We start from the raw sequence: 13,099 nt of genomic DNA, 5'->3' as shown, positions 1-13,099 counted from the left end.
AATAGCACAAGTCTTTATTAGTCTAAAGGTTTCTCGAAAAAGTTATACATATGTGAGTACTCGGCGCCTCGCCAGAAAAATTTTCAAATCTTGTAGTTGATAATATTGAAATTTAATCGACCGATTAGCTTAATCAGAATTGGTGAGACTTAAAGTTTTAAATCGGTCTTCTAGCATTCTATACTGTTTTCTCTTGGTTGCATGCACTAGTACACGTTAAAGAGTCTGTTTTTTATTGCTACACTTTCTGAACCAGTACACACAATAAGTTGAAATGAAACAAATATATTTATTTTACTGGTTCAGAGTGCAGCAATGAAAACAGATCTGAAGTTGTATGTACACTGATTTAAATTGTGTAGAAGTAAAATTCAAATATCTCGAATTATAAAATATACATTTTACTTAATAGCTAAATACATTTTACTTAATAGCGCAATAAAATGTATTAAGGATTTCATGCAGGTTTAATTCATTTTTATATTAAACATACATCTTTATGTCAATTTGTATGCGATGGCTTTAATATGCACTCAGTGTACATTAGTGCAGCAAATAACACTGGCAGAACTGGTGCGCACTCAGTGTAAATTAAAGCTGTTGTATACTAACCTAATTTGAAGGTAAAAATGAAATATCTCAATAATATATATTTAATAATATATATTTTATCAAACCACAATAAAATATATGAGGATTTCGCGGTTTAATTCATTTCTATATTTTTATTAAACATACATCATTATGTCGATTTGTGTACAATGGCTTTAAAGTGCACTGAGTGCGTACCAGCTCTACCGCTAAAAAAGAAAACGCTATCAGTCATTACTGAAACATAACTCGTTTATTATAATATTGATTTATTATAATATTGACATATTTTCTAGCAGAAAATCTTCAGCGACCACAGTCGATTGGTATACTGTCACTTACAACTGTCGACAATGTCATCTAACATGATTGATGAAACCATTGAGTTAGATCCAGTGACTGGTTTATACTGCACAATGTCTTTGTTTACCAATGTCACAAATACCGTTGAACTACGCGAGAAACTCATTACCGAGAAGCTTGATTGTTGCATGATAAATGTCGCAACTATTGTAGATACTTTTCAAGCGGTGGTGGCTGCCAACAAAGCCGCCCTCAACGCTACACGAAATCAACTGGTTACAAAAAACATAAATACTGAAGTCTTATTTAGCATGTCTTTATCAAATAGCATAGTTTGTGCCTTGGATGAGTTTGGTCTTAGTGACGATGTTAAAAATCTTCTGATGATAGTGATACACAAGGATGGTGAGGAAAAAGGCATGCTGGAGAAGGTCTCAGAAAATGTTAAGGGAGACAAAGTATCTATTTCAAACCTGAAGAAGTTTACAGATGAAAATCTTGTTAAAGAAACTTACGCTATCACCATTATCGAACAGCAGAATTCTAATATTCTTGATACTATTGTTTCGAAGATTAGTGGCTCTACATTATTTCCACCAAAGAATCGAAATAGAGGAAGGCGTATATCATATGAACAATATGAACAGAAGAGTTGACAATATGCCAATACAGATTAATTATTATTAACAATAAGAAAAATTTTATTTGGAATATAATTTAAGTAAACGATGGATATGTATAATATATGTGAACAACCTACATGCTTTAATTTCTTTTTATCAGTTAATTATGTACCCTGCTAATCCATACATATATATATAACAATAACCAGTTTTTTTATGAATTATTTTGGAAAATATTACATACGTGTTTCTCGTATCAATAACAATTAAATATTTGTGAAAAAATATTATGTATATAATATATATATGGAAAATATATAATGATCAGCAATAGATGCGATTTTAATTTTTCTAATATCAAAATATTGACGTAAATTTCTAACATTGTAGCATCATTAGGCTCAACCGAACTTTTGAACTCATGATTGTTATTAAAACAATTCCCTCATCATCTCTTCATCATATTCTTCGACATCTTCTCTGCAAACATATAAAAAATTCATAATAAATATCATTGATCTGTTTAGAATTAATTTATAAGTCAGAACTTCACAGAACATTCTGTTAGGATTAATATTTAGGCCATCTAAATCAGACTGTTGTAAACTGGTTGCAGATACAAAAAAAGTGTATCATAAGGAGAAGCTTGGTAGGGAGGAAATATGTCAGTTGGAAAATACTTGAGTGGTGTTTTTTTCTTCCTTTTTTTATTCACTCATAAATAAGGCCAAAGATGCGTAGAAAACAATCGTTATATCCGCGAGGACACGTTACGCGTCAGATCCTGCGGAAGCGAAGTAGTAGATTCAAAGACAGCACCCCTTAAACGCACACTGAATTCATCGTTAGTGCTTTAACAGTTTATTACGAGTACCTTGGCAGATTGCACATCTCGCAAACTGCTAAATCCGCGGCATTGAGAAAAGTGCAATGAGAACAGGTCCAGAGAGCTTGGTCGGGTGGTGGATTCGCAATCGGCTCGGTACCGACGCCTATTCCTCCACTGCCTTCTGCGATTACAGAAGGCAATGTCCTTGAGCTGTTACCAAAAGATGACATTTGCGGAGGACGCGATGATGTGGAGGTCACAGATATCAGTTGCTCCACTGTCGCCCAATGCTCCGATTGGGCCCACTCCAATGCTTTCTGCTTGTCCTTGTTACGGATAGCTTCGAGCAGTGGCAACATATGGTCCTGTAAAACAAAATACATATTTGTTAATAATTATCGACAATTATTGGAGCATTATATAGCAGAACTCAATAGTAGAGCAGTTGTTTTAAACAAAAGACTCAATTCTAAAAAGATTCAATTCTAAATCTGACTTTTCATACGCTTGACGCTCATTTTTAACTAACTCAGCTTGAACTGCTCAGAGAGCAAAAGAGATCACGTAATAAAACTTGAATATCAAAAGTCAATTTTGATCATTTGATCTATTTTATTAAAAATGAGCATCAAGCATTAGCGTAAAAAGGCATTTTTAGTCTCATATGTATGTATGTACAAGAAAATCTTAAGTATAAAAATTTCACTGTAACAAAAATATGAACAGATAATCGAGATAATTGAATAATAAATTGAAGTAACTAAATATATTGCTACTTTATAGATAGAAAAATCAAAGCAAGAAATCATACCTTCATTGGATACATGTCCATAGTAGCGATGAAAAGGAGCAAGTGAAAATCAGAAGTTGCCTCCAGAAATTGATCGCTGTTAAATTGTTGCATGTAAGTGCACAATGAATTGAATTCCTGAACTTGTCCATCGACCTGCCTGAAATAAAGATGTTTATATGAATACTTTTATTAACTGTACTCATTTATATACAATATGTATTTGTCTATAATACCTGTTCTCCACTGGAAATGGAGTAATGTTATCATCCGTGAAAAAGGTGAACTGTGGAGTAAGTGGGGTGGATGCAGGTACATCTACCAATAAATATTCTACTGGCAAAGGTCTTGCTAATCTTGTTACTTCGTTTCCATACGTATCTTTCTCCTAAAGAAAAAAAAAACATGTTCACGTTATAAAAATCGTATTCAATCAATACTGTTTCAATGAATAAAAGAATCACACAGAAAACAGCATATAGTAATCTCTAAGTAAATATGGCATTTTATTAGGAATACAATTTTGATCTGCATAGATGAATAACCTTTTTTTTCTTTATTAACTTTTGCAGTTTAGAATTTAATACTTTCAATTATCTATGCATTAGAGGGTCAATTGTGTATCTAGAAACAAGATAAAAATGATAAAAGTGAGTGAATTTATAAGAATATTAATTTTATTGATTAACATATAAATCTGCTCACTTTTGTAATTTTCATCTCATTTCAAGAAACACAAGCTGAATCCTGATGGAGTCATTGAAGGAGGATGTTAAAAAGAGCCGATTTATGTCCATAAAGGTGTAAGTAAAAGCAATAGTGTTTTTTTTGTAGATTTTGACTTTCTGAATAACATTAATAAAAAATTCGAGATCAATAAGGAATCTTGAAAATTGAGCATGACATGATGTATTTCAACAAATTTCAATATTTTTATACATACTTTTCAAGGTGTTCCCCAAATATCACGAACATTTAATAATTTTAATAATTTTTAAAAAATCTGCCCTTTTTGAAGAATATTAAAAAAGGTTCGATTTTTGTCTAAAAGAATGTAAAAGAAATAGTTTTTGTTGCTTTTGACTTCCTGAATATAATAAAATTATTAAAAAGTTCATAATATTTGGGGAACATCTTGAAAAGTAAAAATATTGAAATTTGTTCAAATATTTCATGTTCATATGGACAAAAATCGGCTTCTTTTTTAACATCCTCCTTAGACTACTTGTTAAGAAAATTATTTTGTGGATCATCGCGCATAATAATTTAATTATATTTTTTTCTATGATATTTATCACGGCTTGCATTCCCGCTAAAGGCAAGTTCACTCCTCCACAATGCGGCGCGAAGACGCACGCACGTGATTGGTGACATTGTTGTCACGTGGCCAATTGCCACGCACACGATGAGGGAACAAAGTGGACACGACGACGACAACGACGACAGCGCGATCATGGCGACGACGGCGGCGAAGAAGAGTGATTAGTTAGCGACGAAGCGGGGTAGGGGAGAGAGTACGACGGACCGTGACGGAAAGAAACGAAGAGAACCGAGTCGCAGTACGACGAAGAGGAAAAAGGGGGCGGGAGAGGAAGCGACGAGAAGCGCGTAAGCGACGAGCGCGCGCCGCGGTGTGTGTCGGTCGGTCGGTTGGTCGGTCGGTCGGTCGCCATGCTAGTGGTTAGTTTAGTGAACTAAACATCATGATGTGGCAGAACGTTCGTATGAGCAAAGGCCCGTAGCCACGCCGCATTAACCGGCACGCCGTCGTTATGTTATTCACAGTAACACTCACGACGTTCGATAAACACGTATAAACACGTAACGCGAAAAGTACAAAAAAAAAGTATATATACATACACACGCCACCGTAGAGAGAAAGAGAAAGAGAGAGGGAATATACGTATACGGATTATAGAGTAAAGAGAGAAATAAAGTAGAGAAACCTGCATAAACGACGACGACTACGACGACGACAACGACAACGACAGTAACGGCGGCGACGAGGACGACAACGATAACGACGACGAAGACGACACGACAGCGGCGGCTGCGGCGGTGTTAGCGGTGGTGGTGGTGATTGTTCTCTTGTAGTGGTAGTAGTGGTGGTGGTTGTTGTTCGGTGCGAGCGAAACCGCGCGCGGCGCGACGTTAGGCCCGATGTAAATCAAAGTTGCCGAATCAAGCGTACGTCGTACAGTGAGCATCGTCGCGGCACGCGCCGCGAGTGACGAGTGCCAACGGTCAGCCTCCATAACGCGGCAGGGGAGACGTTTGCGAGACGTATACACGGTACGGAAGCATTTGTAGAATCCTGCCGTATAGTCGAACGGGGAAGGAGAGAAAGAGAGAGAGAGAGAGAGAGAGAGAGAGAGAGAGAGAGAGAGAGAGAGAGAGAGAGAGAGAGAGCGGGAGAAAATCGGAGCGTCTGAACATGTGTGTAAGTGTGTCGAGCGGCTGTACGTATGTGTATGCGAAGAAGAGACGGAGATGGACGCGCGAACCGAAAGAGAGAGAAAGTATGTGTGTATGTGTGTGTACATAGAGTATATATATATATCGTAGCATGCGCGCGCGCACACCCGGAGACAGGGGGAAGAGCGAGACAGACGGAGCGCGCGCATAACATTCCCGCGCGCGGAATCCGTCTGACACGCAGTAGTAGTCTGAGAGCGGTTTTCGATCCGCGTGTTCGTGGCTCGCCGCGAGTCACAATCGGCAGAGGGTTGATTATCCGGCGGCTGGTATAGGTAAACTCGACGATGTATCCGCCGTAGTTACTAGTTTACGTAGGGGAGACTACGTGAACTGGCGCCTCTCAGTTTACCAATCGCTGCTGAGTGCTTGACGGCGGCGGCCTCGCGGTAGTTGCGGTGTCTCGTCGACGATTACGATTTACAACGCGACGTTGTAGTGCCCAGACGTCGTGAGCAGTCGTGAGGAAATGCCTCTCTAAATACTCGATACGTTCTTCCTCCTCCTCCACCCCGTCCACCCGTTCTCCGGCGCCTCCGATCCGAGGACTCGTCCCTCCTCCCCGCGACCGCTTTGTCCCTACTTCCACGCTCCCGTCCTCCTCCTCCTCCTCCTCCTCCTCCTCCTCCTCGTCCTCCTCCTACCCTGCATTTAGCGCGCGCGAGAGGCGCGACGTCGCGCTCGAGGAATGGCCAGTCCCGTGCTCCACGAAATCTCCCCGCGACGGTTTTGGCGGGATTTTCGGCGCATGCGCCGAGTGTCGTTCTCTTTCTCTCACACGCGCGCGAGCGAACGAACTTTGTCAGTGGCTTCTCTCGGAGATCTTTCATTGCATAATGACTTATCTATCGCCGCTGATATCGTGCCGGATACTGAGAATCTACCTAACCTTCTTTCTCGTGAGTTTCACCCGCACGCGCCTAGATACTCCGCGAAACATGGCAAGCGCGCGTCTGGTAACCCCGGGATCATCATCGTTGTCGTCGTCATTGTCGTCTTGGTCTTCGTCAATGACATCGTTATGCGCGATCTCGTAGTTTGCTGAATCTAAAGTACGTGGGTTCTCTCTAAATTGTTTGAAATCAATCTTGCTCCAAAAGAATGAAAAATTCAAGTAAAACACATAAATCGTACTAATGTGAGGACATCATCATCACCTTACTTGTCACCTTACTTGTGTTTATAAATTCATTTTTTAGTATCAAATGATATCGTTTGATATTGTGACTTAATTATGACTGTGTTCTACTCGGGAATCTTTAGATGGTTACTTTTCGCTATGGAGAGTGGTGTCGTAGATTGTTGCTTTTCGAAGAACGAGTCTCTTATTTACACATTCGCGTGTATGTTTACACAAACGCGCTCGGGAACGGCTGTGAATACCACGTCTCTGAAGTGAGACTCCGAAAACTTTTACGGAAGATTGTCAGTACGGCTCCCGTTAAAACCGGAACACAGACCGGAACTTTTTATTTCATAGAAAGAAAAGAAATGAAGGATTTTGATTGTCCATTTTTCTATGCAAGACTCTGTGCTTCTGCCCTTAACAAGTTTCATTCGGAAAAGAGTGATTCGGTCCCTTGTAATATTTTTCGAGATAATATAGACTTTTTTTTTTAAATTTCTTGCACTTTTTTTTCCAACATGAATGAAGAATACAAATGTTTCACTCCCGCGTAGTCAATTAGAAAATTTGCCCAAAAAACCGCAATTACAATATAAAGCTGCTATTAGAAATTTATAATCAATAAGAAATTTGCTCCAAAATTATATTCGATCGCATCATTGTGCGTAATAAAACATTCTATTTTTATATTGTGAGAAAAAATGAAATGTGCAAGTTTTGCAGTTAATGAAGAACAGTTCTATTTATACGAGCAGAAAGGGAAAATCGGAATATTAAAGATTAGAGAGATATTGACTTGAAGCATCGAGTGGTTCCGTCTAAAGGTTTATATTCTTAGGTTAAAGTGTTTCGCCGGAAGTAAGATTTAATTAGCGTTTATTATTGTCGACACCGAGTTTCCAATGAGAATCATATCTTACTGTCTTTGAGTGCGCGTTCAAAGATCAGCAGGATCAGCAGAGATCTGTTTGATTAGGCTTCCTCTATTATCAAGTAAAATTAGCGAAAACCGAGAGATGATTAAACGAAAAAAAGTCCAATGTCTATTTCTATCAATGTAGATTAACTTTAATCGGTTAACTTTTCAATCTTCTAAGAATTATGTCCGTTTCTATTAATGTAGATTAACTTTAATCTCGGTTCAACTAACTCTTCATCTTTTTCTAATTCTTAAAATTAAATTACACTCGTAGGAACGTGCATTAGAAAAAAATAAAAAGAGTAAATAAAACCAGAATTAAAATTAATCTATATCAACAGAAATGCGACCTAAATTCGAAAAAAATCAAATCCGACGTTTCCAATGATCACATCGCAATGCGCACACTGCAAAAAAATATAGTCAATTTTAATAAATATTTAGTTGAATACTGCCAACTAAATATTTATGAAATATAAAGATATATTTATTTGATACAAGAAATGTTAATTTGATTTAATAATCACATTTTTTTATTGAACAAATATTTACCTACTGTAAATATTTAGTTGGTAGTATTAAACTAAGTATTTATTAAAATTTATTTATTAAAACTATTTTTTTTTTCAGTACACTATTCAAAATAATTAAAAAAAAATCATTCTCGCTTAATTTCTTATCTGTAGAACAAAGGGAACATCGATGGTTATGGAAATTAATAAAATAGCTCGTTTTATAAATATTGAAATTGGACATAGAGATAAGTGTCGTCGCCATCAATTACCTATTAGAACACAGGCGATATGTTTTGAGACATAATTTTATAATCGTGTTCAGCAGTGTGTTATCACACACGTGTTGCGTACCGTAATTTACATTATACGACACTTACGACACGAAAATTCTCCGAGAGCGCACGGTCAAGGTGATCGAGGCGACGAGGAAGGGACGTAAAGGGAAGAGAAGGGTTAAGGGCGAGCGGCATCAGCGGGCGAGTTCAAGTCGTCGGTCGAGCTTTCCCGCCTTTCAAATATCCCGGACACGAATCGAACTCGCGCGGTGAGTGTGTTTACCCGTCGTCACGTGTGCGACGACGACGACGACGACGACGACAACGACATAGCGGCGTATCGATTCCTCCGAATCGCGCATTGAAGGCTTTAAGGCGAGCAAAACGGACGAGTGGACCAGTCGTCAACGTAAAGACGTAAACAATATCGTGAGAGACGTTTGTATCCGTGCGCATACGAAAGAGAGAGAGAGAGAGAGAGAGAGAGAGAGAGAGAGAGAGAGAGAGAGAGAGAGATACACATTTGTTAACGGGGAAAACGTCGATGACTCGATGACGCACGAGGTGCTATATGGGTCAAGGAATATAGGCCGACATGACGGCGGCGGCGGTTTCGCGTCGCGCGTTCTTGAAACCGGGAAAGTCCACGGCGACGACGGAACGGCAGACGAGTCTACGGTCGAGTCGGCGCGTGGAAACCACGTAGTTAGAGAAGGATTCCGCGCGAGAAAAGCGATGTGATAGACTACAAAGCGGAACAGAGAACGGTGCGCAGCGGCAGAAGAGAGAAAGAGAGAGAGAGAACGACAGACAGTACCGAGTGTTTTGTTTACATACGCGGTTGACGGCGTGACCTTTTACAAGACTCCTTTCCCGCGTGAATCGGCAGTGCCTTGCGTGACACGCGTTATCGAAGTTGGTTGGTTTTGCCAAAGGCAGCTTCGCTCTCTGTAAGACGTGCGCGATTCTTTCGTTTTTCTATCTAGAATCAGTCGAGAGCCGCGTTATATCTGTGAAAGAGAAAATTCGCGATATCCTTCCTAGTGGCGAAAGCGGCATCAGCGCGATTAAACGTCGCGATCTGTTTCAGGGACACGTAAACTGACGCCTCGCAATTCGTGGCGCGATGTTACTCAAACAGGTAAATCTCTCTTCCGGAATAAACTGAGCAGAATGTGAATGGAAAAACGATGGATAACATTTTGACGATGACGTAAACGGGAATAGTTGACGAGTTGCGGCAGACGTTTCTTATCTTTTAACTTAATCGCAGTTTAATTCAATGAAAAATTTGATTTTGTTGATTTCGTTGATTTCATCGTTCTAATAATAGGGAGGATAAAGAAGAAAGGGCTTTACGCATGTGTGTTGTGTGTATGTGTTTCCGCGTATGTTTGTGAAATTGCGTAGGAGGATACGCACGTGTACGTGTGTGGTTACGCTTTCAGATGCTGGATCCGAGCGTATTAACGGACCTGGAGGAGCTGACGCTTTGCGGTTGCTGCAAGCAGAAGTACAATGACGTAGAGCAATGCCCCAAATATCTTAGCTGCAAGCATTATTTCTGCCTACGGTGCATCGAGAGCAATCTGCTGAAGGGACGCGATCTGCAGTGCGCGCATTGCTGGAAAACGACGGATTTGGGTAACCAAGGCGCGGACGCTTTACCGACTCACTCTGCTCTACTTGCCTTGGCCAACAATTTGTCGCGTCTCAAGATCACGACAAACAATACGTCCGGCAAACCTGACAAGGAGAGGAAGGTAATTGTCTGGCTTTTTTTTCCTATATAGAAAAAAAATGTTTGGTTGAGTTAACTAGAATTCTGATGGAAAAAATGAACGATCCAGAATTCTAATTCAATCTACAAGATTTCTGATTAATCTATTAAAATTCTAGTTAAAATAACAACATTTTAGTAGATTTAATCAGAAATATAGTAAGCTTAACCAAAATTCTTTTTTACCTGAATTACAGAATTTAACCAAACATTTTTTTCTGTGTAGTGATGTCCTTTTCCTTGAAATCTCATCGGTCGACTCGATATTTATTTATTATATACGCTTGAAATATTTGGCGATAATATACTGAGAACGAATAGAAACCAAAATGCATGAAAAGTTCACTTCAAATATAATTAGATAAGATGACTATTGTAAAAGAGTAGCATGACCTGTTGCGATTATCTATTCGGAAACGATACGAAAAGTATCTTGGATGTACATATATTTGATTTTGAAAAAATAAAACAAGAAAATTGCATCATCAGTGCTGTCATCAAGATGAAACATAATTGGAGTAAAGCGATTTTCTCATACGATTTGTTTAAATTCAAAATACGTCGAGATGTCTCTTATCCATTTCAGTGTAGATTAATTGTCATATCGATTTAGCTTACTTTTCATCTTTTTTTAATACGTTTCTACCAATGTATATTAAGTTTAATCATTTTAATGTCAATTCAACTAACTCTTCATCTTTTTCTAAAAATTAAAAAGTTCTAAGAATAAAAAAAAATAAAGAGCAAGTTGAACCAAGATAGAAGTTAATCCAAGAACAAGAAAAAGAATAAAAAGTATGTTTAAATCGAGATCAAAGTTAATCTACATTGGTATTAACTTTTGGTAGAAATGAACATCTATCAAATATAATAAAATTGAACCGCGTGGATGACAACAAATTATTCGGCCGCCACAATATATAGCATGCGGTGAGTTTTTATCGAGAGGGACGGAGTAACTGAAAAAACGAGACGCAAGACGCGCGTATGAAGCCATATCGAGAAGGAATGGTCCCGGGACCGTTAATAGGATGATGTAAGAATGTCATCACTCCTCTTTTTTTCTCCCCTTCCAAGTGCGGACAAACATTTCCGAATTTGCAGTAATTTTATACATCTAATCCCTTAAAATGATCTCGAGATGTCCCTAGGAGGAATGTGACAATTTCATATTGCAATACTTCCTTTCGGCGGGTCGTGAACTTTCGTGTTTATCGTGTAAACACGTGGATGGTTTCTCTTCGTGAATCGATAACGCTTAAATATTTTCGCAGAGCGAGAACTGTCACACACACGGAATGCCGCTAGCATTGTGGTGTGCGACATGTTGCACGGCGCTTTGTAGGGCGTGCGCGAGCCCACAGGATCACCCGGGTCATCAGATCAAATCGCAAACCGATGCCAAAGAACAGCTCATATCCGACGTAAGTCCCTTATTATTTGTTTTATTTATTTCACGATAAAAACTAAGCGAGAGAGAAAACTAATGACGTCAAAACGCGTTTGTAGGTTCAACTGGAATTAGTCACCGTGGGTAAACTGTCGACGGAGATTCAAAGACTGGCCGTGCAGCAACGCGAGTTTCTGATAAAGGTGCTGGAGGCGTGTGTGACGTTAAAAACGCATGTAGAGACGGATCTGCAAAATGGCTGGAGTCACTTTCCCGAGATAACGGACGCGCGCGAGACTCTAGGCAAGACGAGGGCTGGTCTGCAGATGAGCGAGACTCCGGGTGATGTCTACAGTCTACACTCGCAGTTAATTCTCGAGAAACAAAGATTGCAGTCGAAATATCAAGAGATGATGTTACAGTGTCAACTAGATGATCTCATCGGCAACTCTGGAGTGATATTTGACTTCGCCTTGCTAAAGCAGGCATTGGCGGGAATACACACGGGAGATCCAATTGTTCCTCAAGGGAATGGCGGTCGCTTACCGAATCATCTTGCGGCTTCGCATAATCCGATTTTGTTCCTCGCGAATTATTGCATGTCGCAGTTGTACACGCGTCACGTTGTTAGTAAGCAACAGCACATGCAGAATGGCTCGATGGAATATCATCATTCAAGTATGATGCCACCGCCTCAACAAGCGCCATCCGTTCACGTTCATCAGGGTCCACCAGCGCCACCACCTAACCAAGCTCCCCAGCAACTTCTCATTCCACCCGGTTCACCGTCCGTTAAACCCGTACCACCTGCACCGCCTAATGCCATGTTGCATCCGCAGCAACAGTCAACGTTCATGTCTGACGCGGTCGGCACTGGCGCCGGTGGCGGTAGTCTAGTGACCGTCCACTCGTCCCCGCAACCGCCGTCCAATGCGATAACGGCGACGTTGACGCGAGGTCCTGCGAATCCGTATCCTCTGTACTACTTCAACATCGAGGTGAATGGTTCACCGCACGGGCGCATCGTGATCGAAGTGCGACCAGATGCGGCGCCGAAGATGGCCAAGAACTTCAGCGTGCTGTCAACGGGAGAGATCGGATTCGGGTACAAGGGATGTACGATATTCCAGTGTTGGGAAGGCGAGTCCGTGATCACAGGTGATTTCGAGCTTAACAACGGCCGCGGTGGACGCAGCATATTTGACGACGGTTATTTCATGCCGGACGATACCAAGTTCCCGGCGGTTAGGGGCGCGGTGGGTATGAGGCGGACGCAAAAACGGCACGACAACCTCGGCATGGTCGGCTCGCAATTTCGCATAATCCTGCAGGAGATGCGCGGCTTTACTGGAATCTTCGGTCACGTTGTCGAGGGATTGGAACTAGTGGAGAAGATATCTACATACGGCGATCAGACCGGCAAGCCTACCAAGAATATTCTAATTACGAAATGCGGTAAATTGTAACGTTTATGATGTCGCTG

General features: G+C 40.3%; 3 protein-coding genes across 14 annotated transcripts in view; 2 read left to right on the top strand and 1 right to left on the bottom strand.

Annotated features, from left to right (window-relative positions):
• Positions 1 to 1,688, top strand: LOC108692482 (EKC/KEOPS complex subunit TPRKB-like). 4 transcript variants are annotated; one of them, XM_018200758.1, is made up of 2 exons: positions 1 to 52; positions 891 to 1,688. In XM_018200758.1, the coding sequence occupies exon 2, from the start codon at positions 945 to 947 to the stop codon at positions 1,548 to 1,550; it is 606 nt and encodes a 201-aa protein (XP_018056247.1). In that variant the 5' UTR covers positions 1 to 52; positions 891 to 944; the 3' UTR covers positions 1,551 to 1,688. The 4 variants fall into 4 exon arrangements, with proteins under 4 accessions (XP_018056247.1, XP_018056264.1, XP_018056238.1 ...); XM_018200775.1 differs by having other exon boundaries at positions 34 to 52; positions 888 to 1,688; XM_018200749.1 differs by lacking the exon at positions 1 to 52 and adding an exon at positions 558 to 623.
• A 234-nt stretch (positions 1,689 to 1,922) lies between these two features.
• The window catches only part of LOC108692599 (nuclear protein localization protein 4 homolog), an 18,203-nt gene continuing 7,026 nt past the window's right edge, over positions 1,923 to 13,099 (bottom strand). For 2 of the 3 annotated variants that reach the window (XM_018200927.1, XM_018200945.1), the window contains 4 exons: positions 3,373 to 3,524; positions 3,158 to 3,296; positions 2,392 to 2,711; positions 1,923 to 1,997 (listed from right to left, as the gene is read on the bottom strand). In XM_018200927.1, coding sequence (XP_018056416.1) covers positions 1,949 to 1,997; positions 2,392 to 2,711; positions 3,158 to 3,296; positions 3,373 to 3,524 — 660 coding nt within the window. In that variant the 3' untranslated portion in view covers positions 1,923 to 1,948. Of the gene's footprint in view, positions 1,998 to 2,111; positions 2,302 to 2,391; positions 2,712 to 3,157; positions 3,297 to 3,372; positions 3,525 to 13,099 lie in introns of those variants that run through there. The other variant, XM_018200936.1, reaches the window with a different exon arrangement.
• Positions 4,440 to 13,093, top strand: LOC108692615. 7 transcript variants are annotated; one of them, XM_018200964.1, is made up of 5 exons: positions 5,551 to 5,886; positions 9,537 to 9,587; positions 9,895 to 10,209; positions 11,501 to 11,650; positions 11,736 to 13,093. In XM_018200964.1, exons 2-5 carry the CDS (start codon positions 9,573 to 9,575, stop codon positions 13,080 to 13,082), a joined length of 1,827 nt encoding a protein of 608 aa, XP_018056453.1. In that variant the 5' UTR covers positions 5,551 to 5,886; positions 9,537 to 9,572; the 3' UTR covers positions 13,083 to 13,093. The 7 variants fall into 7 exon arrangements, with proteins under 7 accessions (XP_018056478.1, XP_018056487.1, XP_018056453.1 ...); XM_018200982.1 differs by lacking the exon at positions 5,551 to 5,886 and adding an exon at positions 6,054 to 6,072; XM_018200974.1 differs by lacking the exon at positions 5,551 to 5,886 and adding an exon at positions 6,630 to 6,663.

The sequence above is a fragment of the Atta colombica genome, unplaced genomic scaffold (genome assembly GCF_001594045.1).
Source record: "Atta colombica isolate Treedump-2 unplaced genomic scaffold, Acol1.0 scaffold107, whole genome shotgun sequence".
Lineage (NCBI taxonomy): Eukaryota > Metazoa > Arthropoda > Insecta > Hymenoptera > Formicidae > Atta > Atta colombica.
The sequence above is the reverse complement of the archived record's forward strand: the minus strand, read 5'-3'. Positions and strand labels throughout refer to the sequence as shown.